A 23,876-nucleotide genomic window follows, 5' to 3' on the forward strand; every position below is an offset into this window, starting at 1 on the left:
AGATTAAAAAAGAAAAACCACGCCCAGGAAATGCAAGGTGGATTCACAAATAAATCAACTGTATTTCTATACACCAGCAACAAGCAACTGGAAAGTGATATTAAAAACAATCCCATAAATACAATCAAAAGACATCAAATATTGAGGAATGAATTTAACCAAAAGATTATATAAGATTTCTGTAACAACTACAAAACACTTCTAAAATTCAACATGACCTAAATAAGTAGAGAGATGTACCACATACATAACTGACAGATTCAATAGTGTTAAACTCAGACTCTCCTCAAATGGATCTATAGCTAAAAGAAAATATTAATCAAAATTCCAGCAGGCTTTCATTGAAAACAAATTAAAAGGCTTCTAAAATTTGTACAGAAAAGTAAATGATCTAGAATGATCAAAACAATCTTAAGGAAGAAGTACAAAGTTAGAGGACTTAAACCAGAGGATTTCAAGTCTTACTAAAACGAACAGTAACTAAGACTGCAGTACTGGTACAAGGATGAACAGATCAATCGAACAAAATAAAGTATACAAACTCAGACTTATTAACATACAGTCAGATGATTTTTAACCAAGGTGCCAATTCAATCCATAAAAGTCTTTTAAACAAATGTGGCTAGAATAACTGGAAAAAATAGTCAGTAAGCATGCATGAAAAAGAGCTCAATATCATTAATCATTAGGAAAATGCAAACTGACACCACAATGAGAGTAGTCATGCACAGAAAGACTTGAATCACAAAGACTGATAATACTAAGTGCTGCAAAAATTGCTAAGGTGTGGAACAGCCAGAACTCCCATATGTTGCTGGCGGGTGTGTAAAATGGTGCAACTATCTTGAAAAACTTTATGGTAATTTTTTTTAAAGTTAACAAACGCCTACCTTATGACCCAACAGTTCCAACTTGTATGTGGAGCTTGTATCATTCCTCTAAAATAGAGCTGAGAAGAAGGATAACTTGTGTCCGTATAAACACTTCTCCAAGAAGGTTCATGGCTAAAAGCTATGAACAACACAAGTATCTATCAACTGGAGAATGGATAAATTAATTGTGGTATCTTCATATAATGGAATGACTCAGAAAGTAAAAAGAAAGAAAAGAACCACTGAAACAAGTAGCAACATGGATGGATCTTGAAAATCTTGAAAGCACGTTAAGCAAAACAAGGCAGCACAGCAAAACCTGCACTATGTCGATTCCATTTATATACGGAGCCCAAGAACAGGAAACCTGATATATGTCGACAGAAATCTCAGATAACTGCGGGGGTGTGGAAACTGACTGCAAAGGGGCAAGAGAGATTTTTCTGAGGTCATGGGAATGCTCTACATTTTGTTTTGTGTGGTAATCAAAGGGATGTAAACAATTATCAAAACTCATTAACCAAAAGAATGAAAAATTGCTTGTTTCATCGTACGTAAAGTATACCTCAAAAAATCAATAAATACGTTTTAAAAAATAGATTAGAAGACGGTCCAGTGGTTAGGACTCGGTGCTTTCACTGCTTGGGTATGGGTTCGATCCCTGGTGGGGGAACTAAGATGCTGCAAGCCCCACAGAGCAGCCAAATCATAAAACAAAACAAAACAAAAAGACAAACAACAACAAGAAGAAAAAGAAAAACACAGCAACGACAGCCATGATGACACCAGAATCCAATTCCCATACCTTAGGTTATGCCCAGGCAGGTGTTGGCAAAGTGTAAAACACACAACCATAATTTCATGTGTTGATTACCTTGGGTGCACTGGGAAAAGAAGGCTGGGGGGACACATGTGGGAGATAACGGTAACCAGCAGGGTGCCTGAGCCCCAACTGACATATCTCCTACAGGATGCTGCCCTTGGCTTCAATGCTAGAGCTGTCCTATCTGCTTCCTAAGTGGATGCAGATAACAATCAGGGAAAACGAAATCAAAAGACCCAGAGAAAGAGTTGCAAGAAACAAAACTCACAAGCAGAGAGCAAGCACAAGACAAACAGATTATAATTCATCACGTTCCACATCAGACTGGAGACATATATCCATGCATAAAGTAGCAAGGACGAGGTTTTCATAAAAATGAAGGAAGTTCTCCAGCTCACCCGTTCTTCTTAACTTTATCAAGAAAATACACTGGTAGATAGAATTGAAGAAATATACTCAAGAAGAGCATATAGAGACTCTAAAGGTCCTCACCATGAGTAAATGTTTTGCCATTTTCCCCTCCCTAGGAACAACAGTCCATTTGATCATTCCTAAAGATACAAGATGGCGGGGAGAGAAAGCACTGTGAATGGCCACTATAGTTTTGTAATGGACATCGTCCAATAATGCTACAATGTAAAGTTCTATGCTCTGAATAGCACCACGAGGCTTGATAAAAATGGGGTGCTTATTGTTTTTTCTTTAGGTCTTAATTAGCTTCTTGTTAAACTATAAACGTTATCATTGGACCACACATGCTGGGACAGACAAAATGGAACACTTGGTTGCCAGCCTAGGAAGGTCCCCACTGATTAACTGTCACCAGGCTGATGCTGGCAGTGCTGATTTCTAAGTGTGCTAACGATCAAGCTGGAAAAACCCACCCGCCGTCTGATCTTTCATTAAAAAGAAAGGTAAACGGAGCATATGAGTGGGCTTGTGTGAAGCATATCACCTTAATCTCTGAAACCCGAGGGTCAAGTGTTTGTAAACATTCCCAGTAACCAATATTATCAATTCTCCTTTCTATTAAAAAGGAAACCCACTTTAACTTGGCAGTGTGCATGCATCTTTAGCTCTGGGACTAGCATTTTCGGGGAATATCCCATCCCTGCAAATTCCAAACTAAAACGCTTCTGTTGATTTTAAAAGTGGGAAAATGCTGTGATTCAGTTAAAATGGATGAGTTTACTTTTAAAGGGTCCAAAACACAGAGATCTTTCAAACAGGGCAAGGCAGCCTAACTAACAATCACTTTTGTCCAATGGGGATTTGAGGGAGGGGGTGGGGAAGGGGTCAACACACCACAGAAATCTCAAAATGACAAAGTCATTGTTCAGTGAAAGAGGCTGGAATGCTTTCTACACACTTTCCCTGACATCTCTACACAATGAAATGCAAGGGTCAGTGGTACTGAGACAAGCAAAGGCAGTTCCACTCTTTGCTTCTATAAAAGCAAGTGACCCAAGCTATGAGCCCCTGGTCTCAGGCTTGCTTTGTTCTCAGTATCCAGATGCAGCAGCTTGTTCTTTTGCGCTCCCCCCTCTGCAAAGAAATGACTGCGAACACCTCCTTCACATTTTCTTTTTCTTGGGCATTTTCACTTCATAAAGCTGCAGTCAATGTGTTTTGTGTGTGGCGAGGAGGGAATGACACGTTCCATGGTGGTCCCCGCCACTGCCAGCATTGGTGGCTCAAGCAGCCTCAGGGTTAGCCCTTTGTGTCCGTGAAAGGATATGAAAAGTCAGTTATTTAAGCTCAGCCAAGCTGCTGTGTTTTGTTTTGTTTTGTTTTGGGGTGGATTAGGGGTGTGTGAGGAGGAAAGGTTTTGCAATTCCGTTTTCCTCAATAAATTACATCATTTTGCAGTATGCAAGTTTGCATGCTCAGAGCAGTTCCCAAATTTTATTAATTAATATGCCTCAACCCAACCTTCCGAATCTTACTGGCCATTGTCACGCACTCATTTCTCTACTGGGAGACTTCTTGAAAGTGGACATTTTAATGGAAAGAATTCTGGAATAATTGTGACTCCTTACTCAATGTTATCAGGGATCTTGAAGTTTCTGAAATTGTATGGAAATATTTAGTACTCAATGGTCTATTCAGAAAACAACTGTTTTTTCCCCCCCTGTAGGTCTACACTGGAAAATGTCCATTAAATTCTTCAGGATTACAAACCTAGAACCTTTGTGGCACACACTCATGTGGTGATACAGATGGACCTGGAAACTGTCTGCAACAATTGCTTTATTGTAACATAATGCTGTTACTGGACTATTTTTCCTAATGAAAAATATATGTGTTATTTCAAAAATAACTAGCCATTATTTAGCGCTTAACATGTAGTTAGAATTTTATTGACTTCATTATGTCTTCCCAACAAACTTTATGAAGTTGGTAATATTTTCTCTATTTTACAGAGAAGGAAAGTGTAGCTTTGTGGGAGAGAGGGAGAGAGCTAGGACTCAAGCTTGGGAAGGGAGACTGCGGGGCTCCCCACTCCAGCACTCCTTAAAGCTGCTGACGTCACAGAACATTATCCCTTAACATATAATCAGTATATAATACAATAGCACAGTCACACCACTAAACCATCACGTTTTTCCTAGAGAACAAAGAACACTGGAAAAAACCATTTTCAGGGCTCTTACATCCTCAGGTAGAATCACACTAAATATACCACATCAATTGGCTTTTTTTTTTTTAATGTTGACTTCCTTCTTCCTTTAGAATGATGAACAACTCCAGTTTGGCCAATAACTATAATTCAACTGGGCACGCAACATATCTGGTAACTACAAGAGTCAAACTAATGGTGTTGAAACTCGTAATTCCCCTGTTAGGATATGGGGATACTAATGCCATCACCTGAGGGGACGGACTGTCCTGCAGTGTGGAACCCCTATTAAGAATCCAGGGTTTTCATTAGAAACACAAGGCATTGCTACTTGGATGTCCCAAAGATAAACCTGGACAAGTCAGTGCCTCGTCCTGTCTTCCTTATGTTGGCAAAATCCTATCCTTGTGGTGGTCTCTTCTTCCTCTCTGTAGCCTTCCATCCAACACTCCAAACCGAATTCCTGTGCTTGAGACACAAGTTACCCTGCGATCTGTCCCACTGGGCCTCTCCATCTTTATCTCCTTCGATGACTGACCCCCAGGCTTCCCGATCCAGCTATTTACGGTATGCCGGCCCCCGCCTCCATCCTGCAGTCTCCTGGGCTCCCTGCCATTTGTGCATCCTCCATCCCAACATGAGGTTCGGGAATCAATGGGAAGCCACCCCCAGTCTCTCCAGGCAGGGTTACAGAAGATGCCCCCTTAACTGCTACAATCTGAATAGTCAATTCTAGAATAATACAAAATCTCAATGTTTTGGTATAATTTAACAGCAGAAATAGGTATCATGTCACGAGTTTCTCTTGTGTAAATCACATCTGTAGTGCATCATCTACAGTTTCTAAAACACTTCTGAAACTCTCAGCACAGAATTCTCCTGTATTTCTCCAATTCATCCCTCCCCCCCACTCATCTGTTGTCTCATCGACACCTTTTTTATTTAAGTGACACCTTTATTAATTCCTTCCAAAGTATCCAACTTGCCAAACAACTCTTCCATTTGGAATCCAGAGATTTACAGTTAAGATAATACAACAAGGGCAAGTAGCGTGAACAAGTTCAGGAAGAGTCACAACGGATTTAGAACAAAGATAACGAGGTTGAGGACTGGAGCAGAGTGTAGGCACCCTGGAGGCAGCCACCGGAAGCATATTTTACAGAGGAAATGGAGAGATGATGTGACGCAGGAGGAGGTGAAAATGAAGAAACGGATTAACCGAAAAAGAGCAGTTGCTGAGTCTGCCGTCCCATCTAGAGGCAATCAGCCTCCTGTTTCAGGGTCTCTTCTTTTCTGTAAGGTATGGACATTGTTTTATTGCAGAATAGAGTGGTCAAGAAAAGCTTCATTAATGTGGAAGAGAGACGTTTTCTGGTCCTTAAATACTGAAGCCTTGAGAGGCTCCATCTGAGAATGGGCTAAAGATGTGCAAACGCAGACTTCCCCGGCGGTCCGGCGGTTAAGACTCCACGCTTCCACTGAGAGGGGCGTGGGTTCAATCCCTGATCGGGGAACAAAATCCTGCATGCTGCACGGCGCGGCCAAAAAAAAAGATGTGCAAACACACACACACACACGACAAACCAGTAGATCAACAGCCAGTCCATCAGACATGTAAACTTTCTTTCCAGGAACTGTAGCGAGATTAGATTTAAGGACTAGGAAATTTCAATTTTACTCTCTAGGCCTGGGCTCCTTCATGACATAAATCACTGGCAAAGAAAGAGAAACAAATCTATGTAGATGTGTATTCCGAGATGGTACTGCACCGTGGGAAAAGAGTCCTACTCCAGTGTCAGGGGTGATGAACGGCCAGTCTCTAAAGATCCTGGGATCCGATGATCCCTTCAAGGCTCTCACCCTTTTATGATATATTAAGTCTGCATTTCAGTGAAAAAGCAAACTTAACTTCTGAAATTATTTGGGCATTGGAAGCAAAAATAATAAAGGTATCTGATCTTAGAGGATCGCAGGCAGGCTAAACTATGTAACACAGTATTCATAAGGAAAAGACAGAAGAAACACAGAAATAATACAAAGCAGGTGTTTTGTATAATTACAAAACATTAAATGAATTACCTGAGATTTCATTTTAGGGAACGAGAAAGAAATTAGATGAGAAAAAGTATATGGAACAAACACTTTAGAATGAAAATGATCAACTATATTTCAAGGTTTATCAAATATACCCAAGGATGAGCAGAATCATCAAAAATGAGTTTGTGGGACTTCCCTGGTGGTCCAGTGGGTAAGACTCTGCGCTCCCAATGCAGGGGGCCTGGGTTCAATCCCTGGTCAGGGAACTAGATCCCGCATGCATGTCACAACTAAGAGTTCACATGCCCCAACTAAGAGCCTGCATGCCACAGCAAAGATCCCGCGTGCCACAACTTAGATCCGGAGCAGCTTAAATTAATTAATTAATTTTTTAAAAAAATGAGCTTGAACACACTTGGCACTACCTACATCCTTTAAAACAAAACCGAACTGAAAAACCCCCTTCAAGGCCCTTGCCAACACCACTCTCAGCTGGTGACAGACAGAAAGACTGTTGCCCATCGGGAAACTAGGCTTCCAGCAGCCCCTCCTGCCCCACCATCCACAAAGGCCTTTTCCTCTCATCTGGGATCAAAGGTCGCTTTCTAGAAGCCACGCCCACCTCCTGGACCAGGCTCCCTTACTACCTCCAGCCCCACACCCAGTTTGCCTTCCAGGACTTCCCCCAGGCGCTGCCACAGTTAGGATTCCAAAGGCGGCAAGGGGTGGATCTCTGTGTGTCTCCCTCCCCTTGGGGACCTGGAGGGGAGGATTCCTGCCTGACCCACCCCCATACTACAGGGTGTCAACGCTAATCCCTGTTTGTTGAGGGGAAGGAGGGGCAGAGGAAAATAGTACCCACCACACACCCCCAACCCCAAAACTAAACACCCAACCAGCAGCTCCTCCGCAGACCCTACATTCCGGATGGGCCTCTCTCTGGTTTTACTCAGACTCCTTCCAGGAGTAGCCTGCCTTCACTTCAGCTTCCTCCACGCCTCCTGAATTTGCAGCCATTTGCAGTCTGGCCCCGCCCATCTGAAACCTGCTTCTTAGGTCACCAGAAGCCCCCTGATTTCTAAATCAACTGACAGCTTTCCAGGGACTTACCTTCTCCTTTGCACTTAACAGACTTGTCCTTCCTTGGTCCCCCAACCTATTTCCTCATCTCTTCATTGTGTGTCTCCTCTGCTTCCCTTCTCTCTCTGCTTTCCCTCCGAATATAAAGGCTTCCATAAGGATCTTTGCTCCTGAAATGATTCACTCTCTCTCCGGGCAGTCTTATTCATTTTCACAGATTCAGCTTTTACCTGCTCAGTAAAGAATACACAGGTGCCATACTCATCCCAGGTCTCTCTATTTTTGTTTTTTTTGTTTGTGTTTTTTTTGGTACGCGGGCCTCTCACTGTCGTGGCCTCTCCCGTTGCGGAGCACAGGCTCCGGACGCGCAGGCTCAGCGGCCATGGCTCACGGGCCCAGCCACTCCGCGGCATGTGGGATCTTCCCGGAGCGGGGCACGAACCCGCGTCCCCTGCATCGGCAGGCGGACTCTCAACCACTGCGCCGCCGGGGAAGCCCAGCAGGTCTCTCTTTCAAACACCAGACTCTTACTTCCAATTAAGTACAGGATGCTTACATCTGGAGGTCCAAAAATGTCAAGGAAGATCTGGGTGTGGAAATCAGATTTGTCTCACACTAAAGCCTTATCCAGTCTCCTATCCAGTATACTCCTGTTGTAACTTACCACACAGCACAGTACTTGCTGACTTTCGATCTGTCTCTCCCAGGAGAGTGTGCCTCAAGGAAGATGGGAATTAGATTTCATTCAACTCCACATCCCCAAGCCCTGCATGGTGCCTAGCACACGCAAATGAATGCTTGTCCAATGAACGAAGACAAAGGGTTTACCTTTTTCATCCCCACATCCCTAGCACATAATAGAAGCTTGATAAAACACTGCTGCAAACAATCCAAAAATGAAGACATGTTGTGGGAAAGAGAAATATTGAACGAATTACAAATCCACACATCACAAATATGCAATGGAAATAATTCGTTTGAGAGAAACTTCAAGATTTCCCATTATATTTCTAGTTGCAAATACATTCACAAAACCATACAACTGGCCATCAAATATTACAAATTTACTGCATTATTAAAATGATCATTAAGAATTAATTTAATCCTTAATAAAATTAAATTTTAAATTTAAATACTACTGAAACATAAATATTATGTATGTATGGTACCATTATTAATTAAATCAATCACTGTTTTAAGAAAGTGAGAGGCTATATTTATGTTGTTGTTATTTATGCTGTGGCATTAGGAAGTCAAGTCATACACTTAAGAATGTGAATTTTAAGTGACCACATTTTGTTTGTTTGTTTATGTTTATTCAAATACATTATGTTTTGAAGGCCAAAGTCCTATTCAAAGAATTCTCCCTCATTGATTTCTCACATACGAGGCTTATATGGCCTTTATACTTTTGTATTTCAATCCCTATTTTCATAAAGATATTTAGTTCTCATGAGTGAAGAACCATGTTCGGGATTGATAGATGACTTGGTTTTTAAAACACTGTTAATACTCAAAGCTGTTACGATTTTTGAAAAAGCAAACAAACAAAATGTGTCTGAACAACACTTTAATAAGCCAGATGTGCATTGCCAGCCACTGGCTAACTTATCTAAAAAGCCCAAGGCAACGCTGAGATAACCTGCAGACTGCTGTTATTTTGTATAAAATATTTATTTCCTATATTTAAAAAACTTCCCTCATTTCTGGCCTACCCTTCCAAAATGCCTCGTCAGTCAAAAATCGGTCTCTCTTCATTCGCTCGTGTTCCATGCCTGTGTCAGCTCAGGTTCCCATATCCCACACATTAACCCCACTGTTCCTCTGGAATTCTCACTGGAATGTTGCACAATAGTAAATTACACTCATTTCAAAATGAGCTGTGTTCACTGTTTCCCATCAGCATGGATATGAATCACTAAATGAAACCAAAAACAAAACAGAAAGCAAACAAAACCCCACAAATGTTCACACAAATACGAATCATTTGTTGAAGTCCAAGGGACAAAGTTAAGTAAATACCTTCCATGTGGCCAGCAAACTTGCTCACATTTTAAACAGAATTTTCTCATCTCAGTCACTGAGTTAGTGGAATAATAAAATCTGACTTCTGACTGCCTTCATGGGCATATACCCCCTCCCCCATTATGAGGGCTCTGTCTTAGTTCCCTTTCTTCAATTCATCAGCATCAGACTTAACTGGAGACACAATTATGTTCTAGGCCAATGGTCCATATTTCTGAACTCTTACTTACAAAACCAACAAAATTATCATTGTCTTTCTTACAGATAAAGTAATGAAACATGCATGCTACAGATTAAAAAGTTACCACAGATAAGTGTAATTACATTATTTCTGTACCTGCTTGATTTTAATTCTCCTGAAAAGTATTATCACATGCTTATCTTCAGTAAAAAACAAACATTAAACATGTCAGTGTTGGTTTTAATACTCTGAAAAGTGGAAAGGTATCTAAGCTTTGAATTTTGATTTGTATTCTATTTGTTACTATAAATCCTGCCAAGTTCTTTCTGGCTCAAGAATAAGAGATGACATGTAGATCAGGAAGGACCACAAGACCAAACCAAGGTTAACTTCTTGATATGGAATTTCCCAACCCTTTCTCAAGTCAGCTGTTGGGTTTAGAAGGACTCACGATCTGTGAACTTCCCTGAGCAGAGGAAGACCTGCTAGTCATTAGGGTTCTGACCCTAAGAATCAGAGGAGAGACATTAAAACCCAGGGTCTCCTGATGTCAGCAGCCCATCTTGCTAATGACATTAAAACCAAAGGCACACAAGAAATTTTCTATCTCAGTTCTGAAAGGGGATGACAAAACTCTTCAGAGAAGCTGATGGGCCAGACAAGAGACCTAAAAGTCACTTCCATTTCAGATTCCTATGCACTTGTGAGGGTGTTACTGTTAACAAAGATAATATTCAGGATACCTTTTATCCTGACTTTTTAAGTTAGAGGATTGAGTCCAAGTGGATAAAATTTCCTTAAAAAAAAACTAACTCCTTAAAAAAAAAAAAATAGATCCACCTCTTAAGCAAAGCCATAAGGTGAGTCAAGCTGATTGTCATTTTGACCTTCCTTTGCTTTAATTCGGGAGCCTATTTAGAAATGTAACGAGCAACCCTCTTCATTCGGTTCAGCTCAGCTAGCAGAGCTAATAGGCTTCTAATTAATTTCCAGAAGATTGCTGTTATAACTAACAGGTTTTAAACATTTGGTTGATTGGGGAAAATGAATTGAATATAATGTATTTGATTTGGAAAATTAGTTTTCATTCTATGTGCTTACCATAATAGTGTTTATTTTAAGTTTACATGATTCCATTAAGAGTCCCAGATCACCACTGGGTTCTTTTCATCTTTACAGTGTCCTATCCAAATTCAAAAAAAGAGAAAAAGAAAATCAATTTACATTTTGATTTTGGTTGGCTTTTCTTTGAGGGCAGGTCGACTTCATTTTTGTGGCTTTAATAAAAATCTTTGCTTGCTAATATAGCAACAGGTCCAAATACTTCAAAATGATCCCAGCGATACCTCGTCAAAACCCCACTCATTGAATGCAAAGCCTCTGGAGAAAGGCTTCTGCACACAAAGATGAATCAGTTACTGCATTGTTTATTAAGTTTCACCTGACTCCTCCTGATAACCATTTAAACAATGAATGTTGGGAAACGTCTCTCAAAGAATCAACAACAATGGCAGGGATCAGGGCTTTTATATTTAACTAATATCATCTTATAAAGGAGAAAATATTTCTTCCTGAAGGGATTATGGGAGCCTCCTTAGAGACACCTGCAAACAAAACAAGTGACAATAGATCTTTATCATAATTGATAATTGAGTCATCCTTTATAAAAAACTCCTTTCTTGAAGACAATAATATTGAGATTTACTATTGCAATGAGATTCAAGAAATCAGCTAATTGGAACTACTGGTATTTACGTTTCACCAAGATTAAGTTAGACCCTTGTCCCTCAGGTTAAAAAGAACTGTAAGACTCTGCCTCTAAATCACAGCTTACTTCACATTGGTAAACAGTGGAGGCCTCTGCCCATAGGCTACATTCATTGGCGCATTTCTTTGTGACTAACAGGAATGGCTAGAATAATCTCAGGCCTATTATTGATATTTCTGACATAGCTAGTTTTCCAAATTAAGTATTTGTGGCTCCTTTTATAAAAATGGCTCCAGGGGGCTTCCCTGGTGCCGCAGTGGTTGAGAGTCCGCCTGCCGATGCAGGGGACGCGGGTTCGTGATTTGACTTAAAGAGCACTTGAGCATTGAAATAAAAAATGGGGGTATGGGGAGCATCAGTATCAAGCCATGACCGCACACCCTAACTGCAGCATTCCTCCTTCCTGGTCTTAAAATGGGCTCGTGTTAACTGGCACTTAGGGAATGTGAAAAGGCTTCCAACTTAGGAGGTATCAATATTAGCAGCAGCAGCTGGGATTTTAGAAAATGTACACTTTTTGATAAATGTGTTTTTTTTGGTTGGTTGGTTTGTTTTTTGGTAGGCGGGCCTCTCACCGCTGTGGCCCCTCCCGCCACGGAGCACAGGCTCTGGACACGCAGGCTCAGCGGCCATGGCTCACGGGCCCAGCCGCTCCGCGGCATGTGGGATCCTCCCGGACCGGGGCACGAACCCGTGTCCCCTGCATCGGCAGGCGGACTCCCAACCACTGCGCCACCAGGGAAGCCCTGATAAATGTTTCTGATGTCCAAAACACTTGGAAATGAAACAGAAAGTCCCCTCAGCCTGAATCACTTCAAAGTAGACAGAATTAAACAGATAAAAACATCCCAAACGCACAATACTAAATGAGATTAGAGCTCAGATGACCTAACATCATTCTTTAGAACTTCCAAGTCCACAGACAAAACAAAGGCTGTGTAGAAGGTATTTCTGTGGGATTGAAGGTTTGTTTTTTTAAAGACACCTTAAGACACAGCAATCAATGTGTTAAAAGAAAAGCTGTCTACAAAAACAAAAAAGACATTTTCTGAGATGACTCTGATCCCTTACTCAAATTATTGGCTTAAAGGTACTTGCTTTTAAAGGCTTTGTATCTTCCATGACCGCTCTCTATTGTCCTTGTTAAAGGATTATTTTCACCTTATTATTACTAGTCTTTTCTTTGTAGGTAACCACACCTGGCTTTATACACACACACAAAAAAACGGTGCAGTAAGTATTTGTCTTTTGTGGTAATCCGATGCATAATTTAGTTAATCTAGGCTACCATGAGAGGTGATTCTCTGTTGTGAAATGTGCTCACAGTAAAGGAAATCCACGCCAGACAGCTGAACGGCAGCGGGAGAACCACTTACCAAGCATGTCGCTGCTTCGAACCAACCTTGACCGTGACTGTGTAGCCACTCCTACAGCAGGTGTCACTCATGTTAACTCAGCCTCCCGATCACAGCCACACCTTTCTCTTACAAACGTGGCCTTTTACTTAATTAAGATAACACAGTCAGGCTGAAAGGCCCATCTCAGCCCGAGTGAAAAGGCCTTGAAAAACAGGCACTTTACTTTGTGCTGTGAGAACTCTGACATGACTGTTACATTACCTGGATGAAATCAAGAAACGTCAGGGGCAGCAAGTCATCCATATGCCCAATGTCTTTGGAGAAACGATTCAAAATTCTTCCTGCAACAACAGGATATGAGAAATTACTCATTTCCCCAGACAGGCCCTTTAAGAGAAACAATTCACGAACAAATTAAAACAATATTTTAAATGCATATGTATTTAATATATTATAGATTCATATGAAATAAGCCAATGTCAGTGGTAAAGAAAAAAATAGACATTACCTAAAGAGATATTAAAATACCAATGGCAGTGAGCGGGCAGTTGAAATTTTTGGCCCTTATTTTTAAACGGGGGTGGGGAGGGGAGAAGCGGGTCTTGTGGAAGTATCAGGAAGGGTTGGTGGATTTTAGAATGTTTCCTCCTTTTACATCCATCCTATTTAAGACTTCAAGTGCTAGAGGCGGTAAACAATTTAAAATTCATAAATTACTCCTAATTGTTACACTAACTTTGATTTATCAGAATTAATGTTGCTAAGTGATACTTTAAAAAAAAAAGAAAACTAATTACAACCTGTCTGCAATTTTTTAATCCCCAGAATGGTGCATAGCACCTTACATCTTGGGAAATTTGGGATTCTTCCAATTTCCAAGTTGTGCATTTACTACCAGGGTAATAAGTTGTTGTTTTCAGAGGCGCACCGAGTGTGAAGAACACACGACTCATGCTTAAGCATCCAACAAGACCAGAGGGATGGAAGCAGGAAAACAAATATTACTTGACGACGAAAAGATCATTTCTTATTGCTTTTATTTTCCTTCTCAAAATTCACCAAAACAGTATACTCTGAAGGCTGCAGGACTGGAAGATGAGAACTAATTTGTAATAAATATCTGGTCTTTTTAATGATTAAATTCAAAGGCACTGAAGTAACAACACACGCAGGCACGCACACAGCCTGTTCTGGTGTAGCAGCTCCTGAGAAATGTGTTATCTAGGCCCCTGAACTTCTTTCATAACTGAGGCTCCAGGAAGCCAGCCTGCAGGTGAGATGTGGGGCCTCTAGGTGCTCTTCCTGACCCCTGTCAGAGGTGACTTTCTCCCGAGGCCCTTCACACCAAGCCACAGCTGGACACTGAATGAGCAGAGGCTGGGCGCTGAGTTTCCGCCGCCAGGATGAGCCAGCTCTGCTGTCCTCCGCAGGGCGCATGGCTCACCGGAAGCACAGGGTGCGGCCAAGCGGGGGGCTGCAGACATCGGAGGCTTTCGCCCTCGGCCAGGCCAGGCCGTTACAGGCTGGACCTCAATTCTCCTGTCTCAGGCTTAGGAAATACAGACTCCAGAAACCGTCTTTTAGTGACACGTTTGGAGGACCAGGGACAAATTTTCGGAGCCTCTAGGAATGCTTGCTTTAGAAGGTGATTCTCAGGATTAAATGGGCTCATGCAGGTGAAGAACCCAGTCACAATGCCCGGTGAGTTAACAGGTGCTCAACCACCAAGGAGAGATACTGACTATTCCCCCCAGGTCCCGCAGCATCATGTCACCTCGGAAAGTCTACCAGACACTGGAGCAACGTCCACCTGTCAAAATGCACTTGCTGATTCAGGAGTGTTGGGGGAGCTAGAGAGTCTGCATTTCTTCCCAGCTGTCAGGTGACCCCCCTCCCCTTTAAACTATTTCCCAGATCACACTTCGAGGGGCAAGAAGATGGGAATCATTTAATCAATTCTGCTTTAGGAACATTAAAATCAGATGCGCAATTTCCCCACATATTCTTATGCATATTGTGGCCCATTTAGTTATTTTTTACCTTCTCAAAGCAGCAATGCCCAAATAAGGAATATACACGACAAAAAATGTCAAAGACATACTTTAAATTCTTGTGACTTCTTCAATGGAAAAAAACAACTTTTTAACGTAGGCAGAATTTGGAAACAAGTACAATTTGTCTTAGAAAGTGTTAAAAGAGATATTGGCTACTCAGGGATGAACAGTATGTGTCATCCACCCCTTTACCATTCACCAGATGTGGGAGTCCTAAGGTCTGAGAGACCCAGGGTTGGCAAAGAGTATAAAATACAAGCAAAGCAAAAACAATGAGAAAAACCCATCTCCCCTCATAGCAACTATAGAAACTGAACAGAATGTCAGAGATCACCAAAAAACTAAACTCTTATTCACCAATGAGCTAGGTATAGAAAATGTGAGATCAAAAAGTTCGATAGTTACTACTACTTCTTCTTCTTATTATTTATTTATTTATTTATTTGGCCGGGGGGTGGGGGGTTGCTGCCTTGGGTCTTCATTGCTGCGCGCGGGCTTTCTCTAGTTGCGGTGAGCGGGGGCTACTCTTGGTTGTGATGCGGGGGCTTCTCTTTGCAGTGGCTTATCTTCTTGCGGAGCACAGCCTCTAGGCGCGCGGGCTTCAGTACTTGCAGCACGCAGGCTCAGTAGTTGTGGCACATGGGCTCAGTTGCTCCACAGCATGTGGAATCTTCCCAAACCAGGGATCGAACCCATGTCTCCTGCATTGGCATGTGGATTCTTAACCACTGCACCACCAGGGAAGTCCTCAACAGTTACTTCTTTGCACTAAGAAATATTAAGAGAACGAATGGTGTTTGCAGAATATTTCACCTGGCTCTGAAATAGGCTGTTGTAACCAGAGGTGTGATTCCAAGTTCATGGCCTCATAGTACTAAACTTTTCTCAAAACTCTCCAAATGAAATCCTAATGATAAATTCACTTCACACACGTGCCATGACTCTTCACCCACATGACACGTGGCCCCTGCTGGAGTTATCTCTAGGGAGGTAGAGGGAAGGGCAGTTCACGTGAACATGGGGAACCCAATGCATTTTCAGACAGTTCTGTTAGACGGCTTTCTCACATCAAACCGAATCTTGCCTTCCTGGAACATCCAACCTCTGCCGCTTCTTCTGCCCTTATAGCCACACAAAGGGAACCTAATTTCTCTTGATATGACAGCCTTTCAAATACTTGAATGAAGTGAATCACATCCTTTCCAGCAACTACTCCTTGGTGCCTCAATGATCCCTCATGAGGCTCGGTGTCCTATCTTGGCCGCTGCCTCTTGTCCAGACTCAGATGGACAGTCTCAGTTAATGCCTTGTGCCCAGTATTAAAATTAATACCCCAGGTACTGCTTGATTACCTTCGGGTAAAGTAGTACCACCACCTCTCCCATCTTGCATATCCAATCACAGAGCCAACAATCACGATAAATTCTGGTGGCCAGGTCACATTTTAGATGTGGGTATAATGAATATCCACATGGCTCCCACCTGTACTATACAGGAAGATACTGGGGACCAACGAGCAGTATGTATAAACTCTAAGTGTGTACCTCTTCTGACCCAGAAATTCCATTTCTAGGAACATATACCCAGGAGTTAATGAGTGCATCAAAGATATTCAGTGTGGCACACTTGGCAAGTCAGAAGTAGAAAACAACTTGAACAAGTCTATAACGTATTACGCGCGATTTTAATTTTTTCTCTCCCCAGGGGAAGCCAACTCACTGACCAGCCACCTAGTCATTCCCATTTCCCCGCCTCAAGCAATACAAGGCCAGGAGAGAAGCCAGGAAAGTGGACCAGCCTCGCCGTACCCAGCAAAGATCATCAGAGGCACAGTGGCTTTGGGCACGAGCCCTGTGACAATGGCCCCAGCTCCCATGAGGACCCCAGTTCCCAGCTTCAGTTACAGGAAACTCAGCATCGTTCCAGCTCCAGGAGATGTCCATTTCCTTTCGATCAAGGTCTCCTCATCTGAACTAACGTGTAGATTCTGCCCCTAGCAACCCAAAAGCCTAGACTAGAACAAGCGCCACATGTCCAACAAGAGACTTGCTTTCTAAAATTAGTTGGGGGAATTGTACAGTTAAATTTTCGAATTACTAATTACCCTTTTAAGTAACAAAACTAACCTTTTTTATTTTGACCATTAACAGTTAAACTGTTTTTAAACATGGCAAGAGCCTTTGGGGCTGCTTAAGGCTAGTGAAGTTGCACTCCAACCTCCACCCAACTACTTTTTTTTTTTTTGCGGCACGCGGGCCTCTCACTGTTGTGGCCTCTCCCGTTGCGGAGCACAGGCTCCGGCACCCAACTACTTTTTTTAAAAAAATCTTTTTATAATACTGTGCTTTCAGCTGATACATTATGCTATTGCCCAGAGCTTGCCACCAACTTCCATTTTTCCTTTTAGAGCTGAGGACTGAGGAGACCCTACATCCAAGTAGAGCCAAAAAGAAGACTCCACACACTCTCAGCAAAGACCTAAGTGATTCTCACGTTTAAAGGCATAGATTTTTCTGACACATTGTTCGGTGAGGGACTGTTTCAGCGAGCTTCCAGATTCCACCTGGGGTCTGGGTATATTCTCAGAACATATCATAGTATGATCTATTTAGTGGTTTGACTACTTTTCATGTATATTAGTCTTGAGTTTACATCTAGATTATACACCCTTTGTAAACATGGACCACATTTCTCACACAATCTATAACAAAATGCAAAGTGCTGGGCAAGGCAGAAGGTGGGCTTCACTAATAAAACACCACAAGGTACTGGCTTTCCGACCTTCTTTTTTAAAATAGGAACCCTTCTGTGCAGATACACTCTTACACAAAAACCTAAAAAAAAAATCTATGAAATGAATTATTTCAAAAGGGGCTCATCCTGAAGGGAGATATACAGTAAGACCTGGAACCCACGTAGTGACCATCTGGTACATGTCAATCGGGGGCACAGTTGGAAAGATGAATTCTGATCACTATGGAGTCCACCAGCACTCTAGTCGTGTTTGATTTATAAACACATGGGTGAACGTTCCAGGACCTTGAAGGCTTCTGTGCATCCAAGTGAAGTTTGATCACAAAGACCCCAAGACTCACAAAACAATGCTTCTAAGCTATAACCTCTATGAAAATCTCCAAGGCACCTGGATTAAAATGTAACTTCTCAAGAGCTCTGTCTGGGTGAGGTCTGAGATTCCTGATTTCTAAGAACTCCCAGGGTAATGTGGATGCTGGCTGCTCAAAGGACCACACTTTGAGTAACAAGGAACAACCTGAACATTTCTGATGATGTTCTGTCTCAAGAACCTTTAATCTGGTTTTATCAACATGTATAATTATGTCCCCTTTATTTATTTTGGCCAAGTGGCTCACCAGGGATTGAACCCGGGCCCTGGGCAATGAAATCGCAGAGCCCTAACTACTGGATTGACAGGGAATTCTCACGGCCCCTTTAAATTCCACTCTTTGCTTCCAGAAGCTAATAACCACTTGTCTCCAACTTAGTCACAGAAACTGAATTATAATATAGACATTATTAAGGCAGGAGTTCTACCCGTTTCATTCACTGCTGTTACCCCAGTGCCTGGACCAATGCCTCACATACAGAGGGTGCTTGAGTGTCTTCTGTATGAATCTATACAACGAGCCTTTCTATAAATAAATGGTTTGTTTCCAAATCTCAATTATCTATTGATATTTCATGCACTCTCTTCTGGGGAAATGCATGGGGAAATACGAAGCATCTGGTTCGGCATACTCACACCAGCAAAGGCCATTAACAACTCCTGGGAAATAAAAATAGAATCTGGGTCATAAAACCAAGTCCAACCTTTCTTCTTTTCCTTTGTGCTTAATCAAGTTTCACTTGCTCACACATTGCCTCGTGCAGGTTGCCGGCCCTGCACCCGGCCCTTCAGACCAGAGGCCCTGGTGCGAAATGGCCGCGCCGACACCTCAGCTTGGCGGCCCGCGTGCAGAGACGCTGGGCCAGGCACCGTGATCCAAGATGCTGGTGGCACAGAGCGAAGACGCGGCCACGGCAGCAGTGGGTGACACCAGACAGTGTCACTGACTTAAAGGCTTAGGCAGGGTCGGGCTAATGGGTTCTCATGGAGGCAACACAGCCTGAGCACTTAGAAGGAGGCCAGAGGATGGACTGACGGAGAGTGGAGTTTGTCCGGGTGGGAGGACAAATATTTGCCCAGTTGGAGAGCTAAGATAGGAGAGAACCTGTGTGCGAACGGGCGTGGAGAAGAGTCTAGTGTTAAGGGGCCTCTGCTGAAAATTCCCTAGAGTCACAAAGAGGTCTGACTTCTCTTGTCAAAGCCATGGTTGCGAGGTGGAAGTCCTGAGGAGGGGCCTAGTGGAGTGAACATGCATCTTACACATCCGACCCAGGCCAGACAGTCTGAGAGCCCCCCGGCCGACAGCCGAGGACCAATTCTGTCTTGGCCTCTGTGCCCACAGAGAGACCCTGGACAGCTTCACCAGGCTGCCTGTGCTACACACCAGAGATTTGGTGGGATTTTTTTCTTGTGGTCGCTCTGCTTGGTTTCTAGAACACCCCCAACACCACATGAGCACCAAGTAAGTGCCAGAAACTATGTATGCATCATCTCAAAACTATGAGCGAGATGTTGTCTCCGTTTTACAGAAGAGGCAGCTTAAGCTTAGAGGCAGGAGGAAATTAATTCAATGACACTCGGCTGTAAAGTAGCCAGGTTGGGGACTTGCACCCAGGGTTACAGAGACGAGGAAAATTTACGTCGTTACATCTATGACACAGAGCTGTTTTACTAGACGCATCTGAAAACTCTATTAAAAATGTACTAATAAGGATGAGACAATAAAATCATAGGCAGGGCTGGTGTTCAGCTGGTATGAACGGTGATCGTCAAACTGGCCTTTGACAGCCCAGCCCCTTTTGATTGGCTAATGTTGAATCCATTAGCAACCACAGCATCCACTAGATGCTGAATGCTTTGAGTATTAGAAGAGTTAGAAGAGTTCCAGGAATTCTCTCTTGGGTAACCATAATTAAAGCAAAACATTTAAAATAACCCCACCTCAAAATTAAATTATAGAAGTTATTGAAGATGGAATGAATAGAGAGATTAACAAGTGAAGAAGTGACTGAAAAAGAATGAATGAGGACAGAAGCAAAGTCCAGGGCTTGACAGCCACCTCATTCCAGGCCTTACCCTGTCCTGCGACATAGGGCAAGTCACATCCCTCTCTGCTAAGTTTGGAAAGGGACTGACCTTGAAGGAGTGGATACACCCCACAAATTGACACACAAAACCATGCTGCTGCAACTGCCATGATATTTTACATCTCCTAAGCATTGGGGGGGAAAGGGGTTGGGAAGCTAGACCAGGCTAGTTCCTTTACCGCTGGATCTCGTGCATATGTCATGCAGGAGTCTGGCTCACAGCTCATATAAGGTCAGGAATGGACAGCAATAGGCAGGAAAATCTCTAAGACAGCGGCTCTGAAACACTGCGCGTTGGATGAAACCTACAGAGCATGTCCACTGGAAAATGCCCATGTGCACTGGCTGCATGATTTCAGGAGATACCTAAACCATGAACCACAGGAAGTGGGGTGGCCACGAGAGACGGGGGCCAGGTGAGAACTGCCAGTTCTGAGGGAACAGGACACCACCTATCACGGGGCTCCTCCCGACACAGGAATGCACCACTCTGTCTCCAAGGTCTTTGTTTCCTGGCCCAGTGCACCGTGACCACCTTTTAAGGCAAAATGCGCAGTCTCTATCTCATATCTTCCAAAGAATGGGGATCGGAGGGGGTTTGGGTGGGGGGTGGGGGAGAACATGTAGCAGTCTCACCTGGGGAACGTGTTCCCACAGAGATGCAGGCAAAACCACCTATTAACAAAGCTTTCATCTAAGCAGAGAAGTCCCACTTCCACAAAGGCACATATCAGGAAGTTACCATTCAACATGCGAAATCAACCCACCCCATCTCTAATACACGTACAAGGACATGTAATGCTCAGAAACAGGACAGCAAAACATTTGCTGTGAGAATGTGACTAAACTTTAAGACAATCGTCCCGCCCACTACCCACCCAATGTGAAGTGACTGAAAGGTGAGCTGGAGTGGGGTCCACCAACACCCAGATCTGATCTCAGTTGATCTCCAGCGCATTGTGTGAGTATGTGGGGACCACCAATAGATGTTACACAAATGTGGTTGGGTTGTATTAAGTGTATGTGTGTGGGCCTTTGTTGGGGGGAAAAAACTGCCAAGCAAAAACACCATTACAAAGGAGGGAATGAAAAAATTTATACAAATAGGAAACAAATCACAGACACAGGAAACAATCTTATGGTTACCGAAAGGACAGGGGGATAAAGTAGGACTAGGACTTTGAGATTAACAGATAAACACTACTAAACACAAGACAAAAAACAGTGAAGACCTACTGTGTAGCACAGGGAACTGCGTTCAGTATCTTATAATAACCTATAATGGAGAAGAACCTCAAAAAAGATAGACACCTAGATAGATAGATATGTATATACAAATAACTGAATCGCTTTGCAGTACACCTAAAACTAATACAACGCTGTGTGTCAACTATACTTCAATGATTTTTTTAAAAGAAAAAAAAAGGAGGGGAAAAAATCATTTTCAACTACTGTAGTCCTTCTTTCAAAACTCAGATAAAAGTGATAAGTGGAAATATTGCTCTAAGAGTTATAATTGTATGTATTCTATTGTCAGTTATAAAAAGCTTAGGAGAGACACATTATCTCTTAGCCAAACGATGGAATCATGACCTATTCAGAAACCCCACAAATCCCTTCCCGTCCATCTTCTGCCCTCTCTACACCCGTCATCTAGTTTCTAAAACCAACAGCCAGCTATGCTTCCATCCTCACTCGTCCTGACTTTTTCTGTAGCAGATAACACTTCTAACGACCTTCTTTTTGAAACAGTCCTGTATGCTGGTTTCTGGGATATAATGGTTTTTGCTTTGAACATCTCTCGTCATTCCTGCGACCTGGCTTGTTGCCAAAATGCAACTCCCCCTGCCCCCCCACCCCGTATTTGGAACTCTATCCCCACAATGATCATCTCCTACCTCTTCTGCTGTCATCTATTCTCTAAGGGCTGTGACACCCAAACCAGACCGGCCCCACTGTCCCTTCATCGTCAGTGTGTCCAGCTGGTGGATCTCTCCCCCTGGACATCTCACGTGCGCGTACACGGTGACACATTATGAAATGGGGGGCTTCCCTGGTGGCGCAGTGGTTGAGAGTCCGCCTGCCGATGCAGGGGACACGGGTTCGTGCCCCGGTCCGGGAAGATCCCACATGCCGCGGAGCGGCTGGGCCCGTGAGCCAAGGCCACTGAGCCTGCGCATCCGGAGCCTGTGCTACGCAACGGGAGAGGCCACAACAGTGAGAGGCCCGCGTACCGCAAAAAAAAAAAAAGAAATGAGGAAGCGGATCCATTTGTATAAAATGTTTAACATAGCCCAATGAATATCTTAAAAAGAATTTCAACATGAAAAGAAAACCTTTCCAGACTTATGCTGAATTTTGATTCCTAAAACTTTTGCATATTAAAAGAAAAACTGAAATCCCAATTTGTATGGGTTTTTGGTACTTTGAGACAGTCTCTGAGCTTTGAGCAACCGCAGAGGCCGGCCTGTCGGAACTAAGGCAGGTACAGCAAGGACAGAGCTGACTTCCCCAGCGGCAGGGCGGGTTTTACATCATATAACTTAATCAAAACACAAACTGTTCTCAGATTCCGTGGGAGGTAATTAAACACCAATTCAATGCCAATTAATCACAATCACATAAGAGTCTGTCAGAGAAGAACTCTATACACATGGAGGCTATTTAATGGTCAAATACTTGGCAGGATCTTAGTTAAACAATGATTCATTAAGCCTCCTCTACCACACAATAGCCAGGCTGAACTCCAAGTGAAAAAAATCAAAACTCTTTTGTTCCCCCATAAAAAGACATCAAATGCCTGTGCATCATATCCCTTCCTTCCCCTCTTAGCAGGCAGCTCAATTTGCATGTTTCAGGATGTGCTGGGCTAGTCCTGGGCAGGAGGGCATATGCAAGTCCTCCTGAGTTCTATTCTCAATACCATACCTACGCAACTCTCTTCTTCCTAAAGGAAAAGTAAAGAGCTGTACAGTTGACCACATACTTGAAATATTTATTCACTCTGAGCAGGGAAAAGAATAAGAGACAGGGAACCTACCTTCCACCTGAAGGAAAGGCAAGCTATGGCCACTTCTCCCAGGGCAGATAATCAGCCGCCATAAAAGCCCTTGATCCACACAACTGTCGTCCAGCAAAAACCTGTTCAAACACTTGTGGTTTCCTGCACCTACCTAATCAATTTGCTTCCTTTAAATTACTCGTCCCTTCAGAACACAGCTCCCCAAGAGAACGCAGAGGACTAACACAACACTGTAAATCAACTATGCTCCAATAAAAATTAATTTTAAAGAAAGAAAAGAAAACAAAGAGGGCCATTTTAAGTTCAGTTGATAATTCCCAGAGACTGTTCCCCAAGTTTCTTACATGAACTACTACTTTCCTGCAAGTTCATTTCTTCCTAAGGGTGAAGTATCAAGGAAAACGACATTTGTCTCTATTTGCCGGGGGGTTTTCCCCCCACCCCCGCACACTAGCGCTATAAGCACTTCCATAGTTTCACTAATGCTGCTACTTTTCAAGTGCATGATTTCTACCCTTCATTGTGGACTCAGATATGAATTAGAAATCTTAGAGTTGGCTGAAAATGGGTTTTATACTGTTGTAGTACAGGCGCTGCTGAAATTCTACTTGCCTCTTTAGAGAGGGGCTCCTAGTCCAGCTTTATGAAATGCTGTAGCGTTACTAGTTTTATCATGCACTTAAAAATAAAATTGTGAAAGTGAATGAATAAAATTAATTGTATTTCTCTTTAATAACAAAATATGTACTAGGAAATATTTTTAGAAGTGTCTCATGAAAAATTTTGAATTTTGATATATCTTACCCCCCCAACTGAATTTATTAT

At 42.7% G+C, this 23,876-nt stretch overlaps 1 protein-coding gene across 13 annotated transcripts in view; it reads right to left on the reverse strand.

Moving 5' to 3' along the window:
* ABCC4 (ATP binding cassette subfamily C member 4 (PEL blood group)) overlaps positions 1 to 23,876 on the reverse strand; it is a 215,403-nt gene that overhangs the window by 52,489 nt on the left and 139,038 nt on the right. For all 13 annotated transcript variants that reach the window (XM_024755282.1, XM_024755273.1, XM_024755272.1 and 10 more), the window contains one exon: positions 13,026 to 13,105. In XM_024755282.1, the coding sequence (XP_024611050.1) occupies positions 13,026 to 13,105 (80 nt within the window). The remainder of the gene's footprint in view (positions 1 to 13,025; positions 13,106 to 23,876) is intronic.

This window comes from Neophocaena asiaeorientalis, unplaced genomic scaffold (genome assembly GCF_003031525.2).
Source record: "Neophocaena asiaeorientalis asiaeorientalis breed wild unplaced genomic scaffold, Neophocaena_asiaeorientalis_V1.1 scaffold141, whole genome shotgun sequence".
Lineage (NCBI taxonomy): Eukaryota > Metazoa > Chordata > Mammalia > Artiodactyla > Phocoenidae > Neophocaena > Neophocaena asiaeorientalis.